The sequence below is a fragment of the Saccopteryx leptura genome, chromosome 2 (assembly GCF_036850995.1).
Source record: "Saccopteryx leptura isolate mSacLep1 chromosome 2, mSacLep1_pri_phased_curated, whole genome shotgun sequence".
Lineage (NCBI taxonomy): Eukaryota > Metazoa > Chordata > Mammalia > Chiroptera > Emballonuridae > Saccopteryx > Saccopteryx leptura.
The window spans coordinates 341,198,547-341,204,680 of NC_089504.1; the positions used below are offsets into that span (position 1 = coordinate 341,198,547).

Genomic DNA, 6,134 nt, shown 5'->3' on the forward strand with positions numbered 1-6,134 from the left:
GATGCTTGAGGTTTACCCGGCCCCGTTTACCCGGCCCCGTTCCCGCCCCGCAGGGGAAATGCTTCCTTTGAGGGCACTTGTACTGGGACAGGTGCGGGTGTAATGGGAATGAGCGCTCCAGCGACGCAGGGGCTTCTCCCACCCCGCGCAGGGCACGGAGAGTCCCAGGCCGCGCCCGGCACACAGGAGGCGCCCCCAGACCACACAGCCTGGGGAGACCCGCGGCCGAGCAGCGCCCCCACCCCGGGCTCTCCCTGGACCCCCACCGCAGGCCGGGCGCCCGGCGGGTCAGCGCCGCCGCCGCCTCCTCACCTGCCGCGGCCGCCGGCCCGGCCCGCACGCACCTGGGAGGGGATGGGAGGGGAGGGGCCGGATTCGGGCCGCGGACGCCTCAGGCAGGGGGGTTCCAGGCTCCGCCGCGGCGGCGTCTCTGGGGCTGAGGGGCACCGGGGGGCGGTCGCGACATCCTCACCGGCTGCCCCAGGAAGTTGGCCCCCCCCATCCATCCCCAGCCAGCCGGCCGGGCCTCTCCCGCCCCCCGCGTGGCCCCGCCCCCGGCGGGCCCCGCCCCCTCTCGGGAGCACGCCTCCGCTCCCGCCGCGCCCGAGCCACCATAGAGAGGGGCGAGGCGCGCGGCGGGCTACAGCGCGGCCTCCGCGCGCGCGCCCCCTGGCGGAGCTGAGGCCTCCGGCGGCGGGGCTGGGGGTGCCGAGCCCGGGCGAGGCTTGGGTTACCGCCTGTCCCGGCGACCGCACTGCTGGTTGTGTCGGTTGCGCGTCGCGAACTCTGCGCGAAGAGATGAAGGATCCAGGTCTGAGTTCCAGCTGGGCCATGATGCTCCAACTTGGTGACCTTGAGCGAGTCTCTTTACATCTCTGAACTCGTTTCATAATCAAAGTTTGAAAGTTGCCTCACCTTCCTATCTCCTTGTTCCTCACAATGCTGTAAGCAGGTGATGGTTCCCGAATTACAGTGGAGGAAACCCAGGCCCATTAGGGCTCACTAGCCTATTTAAAGTCCCGTAGCCAGGAGGTTATTAGAAGCCAGACCTGTAGAAGTACGTTGTTAGACGAAAAACTTCACTTCCATGGCTGAAAGTCTTTTTAAAAGAAAGGGTTTATTGAGCCATAACAGACCAGGTCCTGGGGCATGCAGTTTAAACCATCAGCAGTAGCGGCTAGGTAGAAAAGGCAGCATGTCCCACTGTCCTGGAGTTGACAGGACCCTTTTAATACATCATGTAGGGGGATGAAAAATGTAAGGGAAACAATTTACATTGACTACAGATAAGGGGGGGGGAGGTTAAGCGAGGGGGCAGTTCTATGATAGGAGCACTGTCTGTAAGAAAGATATATTTACTACTTTTGACTGGTTACAGACAGTAGATCTCAAAGTTCATGCACGTTCAAGATCCGATGGCCCATGTAGTAGGGCTAGCAGCCGCCTGGATGTGGATTGAGAGCTCCACCATACGTTCAGGAATGTGAGCCGTCTGTCACCTGGCCCCGGGCCATTAACAGGCCAACCGACCTGTCTCTTTCTCCTCCTCTCCAGCCTGTTGAAATTTAATTTAAAACATCCCAGGATTTTTGTACTTGTCAATATCAAAACCCACGCTTGTCCCGTTCACTCTATAGCACGACCCTCATCTAGCATTTGTGCGGTTGAAACCCCCAGGACTGGCTAGTTTTACCTAAGGAAGGTGAAGAAACTGTTCAGAGGAAGGCCCTGGTAGAAGGAAAATGGCTGGTTGCTGAGAGGCCCATCTTGGCCATTCATCAGCTGTGTACCTTCCAGTGGATTACTTAACCTTTCTGAACTCATTTCCTCATCCTTGAAATACAGGTGGTGTGAGGATTTAAATGAGCTAATGCACGTAGAAGGTTTAGTAAACTGTAAAGCACCAGGGTTGCATGAGGAATCATTAGCCAGTGTGGGCTAAGAAAATGCTTAGTCATGAAGGTAATATAAATTCTGATCCTTCTGACTGGTGTCTTTTGACACTTAATATTCTTATGCTTTAGGTTCCTATGGAGACCTCACAGAGTTCTGAGAAATTTGTTCTGTTTTGTCCTTTGCATTTTAAAATAAGGACTATCACAGGGAAAGTGAAGTAAAAATATTTTTATGTACAGACTTGCCACTTTACAAGTGTTATTTCCAATCTTCCCAATGACCCAGAAATTGAGGGGTATTATACCCATGTTATTAATGCAGATCTGTAGATTAAGTATTTACCTAAAGCCACACAGAAGAAGGACAAACTTGGAATTTGAAACTGGGTCTTTCCACCACCAGGAACGCATGGAATGACTGGCCTTCTAAAGGCCTCCTGCACCTGAAATAATGTGCTTGTCTTTTTCCTACCTGGCTATTTTGGTAACTTTCCTTGATGCAATCTCTGTCCTCTCTGCTTCTCTCCAAGGCATCTACATGAAGGCATTTATTGTCTCCTCTTTTCTCTTCTTTGGTTCCTTGTCTCTTGAGATGCCAGGACCTTGTGCATTCTTATTTCTGAAATGAATTTGTGGTCTGTGATTAAAACAAAGCACTCTCCACCCAATTTTTCCATCCCTCCGTGTTAATTGTAATCATAAAAAGTTTATAGGTCCAACCTTGGTTGGCCAGCACTGTTGATTAGAGTGTTGTACTGATATGCCAAGGTTGCAGGTTCGATCCCTGGTCAGAGCATGTACAAAAATCAACCAATGAATGCATAAATAAGTGGAACAAGTCTGACCAGTTAGTGATGCAGTGGATAGAGCATTGACCTGGGTTGCTGAGGACCCAGGTTCAAAACCCCGAGGTCACCGGCTTGAGTGCGGGCTCAACAGTTTGAGCGTGGAATCATAGACATGATCCCACGGTCACTCGCTTGAGCCCAAGGTCACTGGCTTGAGCAAGGGGTCACTGGCTCAGTTGGAGCCCTCTCCCCCCTGCCCTCCCAAACGCATGTATGAGAAAGCAATCAATGAACAACTAAAATGATGCAACTATGAGTTGATGCTTCTCCCTTCCTGTTTTTCTGTTCCTGTCTGTCCCTTTCTCTGTGTCTCTCCTTTCTCCCTTCCTCTCTCTAAAATAAAATTTTTTAGCCTAACCTGTGGTGGAGCAGTGGATAAAACATTGACCTGGAATGCTGAGGTCAACAGTTTGAAACCCCAGGCTTGACTGACCAGTCAAGACACATATGGGAAGGGACTGCTATGGATTGATCCTTCCCACTTCTCTCTCTCTCTCTCTCCTCTCCGTAAACTTAAATTTATAAACTGAGTGCTTAGTTCCTAAAGGGAGTGTGGCTAATATATTATTGAACCCAATAATTGACATCTGCACTCATGACATCCTGTGGAAGTCATCTTTTCTGGGCCCTCTGGCCCATATTACAGCTAACACATTGGGATGCTGCTAAATAATGTGCGTATCACTGAAGTGAGTAGGTCTCGGAGCAGCATTTACCCACACTCCTCTGTCCTCCACCTTTAGCATTATCGCCATCACTATTTTTTTTTTCTGAAGTTGGAAACGGGAAGGCAGACAGACTCCCGCATGCACCCGACTGGGATCCACCTGGCATGCCCACCAGGGGGCGATGCTCTGCCCATCTGGGGCGTTGCTCTGTTGCAACCAGAGCCATTCCAGCGCCTGAGGCAAAGGCCATGGAGCCATCCCCAGCGCCTGGGCCAACTTTTGCTCCAATGGAGCCTCAGCTGCGGGAGGGGAAGAGAGAGACAGAGAGGAAGGAGAGGGGGAGGGGTGGAGAAGCAAATGGGTGCTTCTCCTGTGTGCCCTGGCCGGGAATCGAACCCAGGACTTCTGCACACCAGGCTGACGCTCTACCACTGAGCCAACCGGCCAGGGCTGCCATCACTATTTTTCATCTTTATCGTGCCCTTCCACAGAGGCACTCAATAATATACCCATTGTGCAAGTAATCTGAAATCCTTTTCAGTAAGCAATAGTATTTAGTATTAATAAAACACTAATTTGTCTACCGAGTGACATATTTATTGGAACTGTTTACTTTGACATACTTTTATTATTTCTACTCATTTGCTAAGTACTTTCCAATACATATTTATGAAGCACGTGCCTTTCCCCAAACAGCAGTGATAAAATAAATCATATTATTTCTTTTATTAGCAGCAGCATGGCTTGTAAGTCTTACTGCCCTGATTTTTGTTTGTTCTGCCAAGAGCTGGAAGAATTAATGGTGACTGAGCACCTACTACGTCATCATCACTTTACATCAATTATCTGTGTGATTTCCCTTAGACATATATTTTACCAATAAGGAAAATGTAACTCCCCTGCAACATAGATTTTACTGCTAAGACAGAAAAATTACCTCGTTTAAGTAACTGCCATAAAAGGTCCAGCAGGGCTTTGAACCTAGATTGGGGTGTGTGTGTGTATGTGTGTGTGTGTGTGTGTGTGTGCGCACACGTGTGAGAGAGAGACAGAGACAGAGACAGAGAGAGAGAGAAGGACGGAGAGAGGGACAGACAGAGATAAGCATCAAGTCTTCGTTGTAGCATCTTAGTTGTTCATTGATTGCTTTCTCATATGTGCCTTGACTGGGGGCTCCAGCCAAGCCAGGGACCCCTTGCTCAAGCCAGCGACCTTGGGCTTCAAGCCAGTGACCTTTTGGTTCAAGCCAGGGACCATGGGATTGTGTCTATAATCCCAAACTCAAACAGGTGACCCTGCGCTCAATCTGGATGAGCTCACACTCAAGCCTAAAACCTAAGGGTTTCAAACCTGGGTCCTCTGCATCCCAGGTGGATGCTCTATCCACTGTGCCAGCACCTGGTCAGACTGATCTTGATTCCAAAATTCTGAATCATCATTCCACTAGCCCCATCTTGACTTTTTTGGACCTAATAATTTCTGTATAATACATGTAAATATTCCTTTCTGAGAAAGACTGCTTAGGTTACCCCAGAATGGAACAGTTAGAAATAGATACAGGATGCTAACCCAGTTTTTCTAAGGGAGATAACTTTCCAGGGGGAGTTATTCCCTAAGAAATCAGTGGTGGGGTATTTCCCCAAAAAAGGACCAATACAAGAATTCTATTACTTCTTGGAGACAGGACTGGCTACATAGTTTGTGGAGCACAGTGCAAAATGCTGGACTCTTGTTCAAAAAGAATGAAGAATTTCAGGATGACAAAAGCGAAGCATTAAACCACGTATAGGATTTTATGCAACTGCTCTGGTCACATCACCATGAAGCTGGCCTTGCCTGGATGGAAGGTAGCTATCGCCAGTACCTCCCAGGCATCGTGTAAGCCTCAAAGTGATATGAGACTGAGTGCCTATTATATGCTGGAAAAACACTTGGTGCTTTATCTAAGCTATGTGACCCTAAAGCAATTCTATGTAGCAGGTTTTATTTTTCCCACTTCACAGAAGATGAAACTAAGGCTTAAAGAGGCTGAGTCATCCAATGACATAGAGTATGTGAGTGTCAGAGCTAAGACCAAGTTAGCTGACATGTAAAAAAATAATGTTCCTTAACTTTGTAGCCTTTCAGTACAGGCCCATTGTCTTTTAAAACCTAAGGTTAAATTACACCCAGAAACTACAGAGGCAGGGGAGAGATAGGATTCAACGGCTACTCAAGGACTCCAGCCTGTGCAGCAGCTGAAGTGCAGCTGTATAGCTCTGACACGTGGACCTTCCGCTGGCTGGGAGAGAGAACTCTAGGCATGACAAATGTAATGGCCAATACCTGAACTCCCTTCTCCAGGACAAACAGAAAATGCAATGAGTCTCTACCTTGATTAAACAGAGAACTTTCTACGTCGTAATGACAAATACTGGAAACAGCCCACTAATGTCAGGAACAAGGACAATGGCTATCATGGCTTCTATTCAACTTTGTACCAGAAGTTAGTCCACTCACTATATATTTAACTACTGAGCTCCCATAATGTGTAAAGAGCAAAAGAAAGAAAAATTTATTTTTTTATTTTTTTTATTTTTTTGAGCAAAAGAAAATTTGACACGGGAGCCCTTAAAGTGGATTTTGGGCTCATGGGCAGCAGACAAATGAACAGAAAATATGGGTGAGCAGTACAGGGGGTTATGAGAAACGTCTGTTTGGACCGTCATTGAGGCATAAGAAAG

At 48.5% G+C, this 6,134-nt stretch overlaps 1 protein-coding gene across 9 annotated transcripts in view; it reads right to left on the minus strand.

Annotated features, from left to right (window-relative positions):
- RFFL (ring finger and FYVE like domain containing E3 ubiquitin protein ligase) overlaps positions 1-528 on the minus strand; it is an 88,898-nt gene extending 88,370 nt beyond the window's left edge. For 2 of the 9 annotated variants that reach the window (XM_066363848.1, XM_066363843.1), the window contains exon 1: positions 345-451. Coding sequence is in view for 1 of the 9 variants with exons in the window: in XM_066363851.1 (XP_066219948.1) it covers positions 473-506 (34 nt within the window). In the remaining 8 variants the exon portion in view is untranslated. The other 7 variants (XM_066363851.1, XM_066363845.1, XM_066363858.1 and 4 more) reach the window with 7 other exon arrangements.
- Positions 529-6,134: the final 5,606 nt, after the last annotated feature.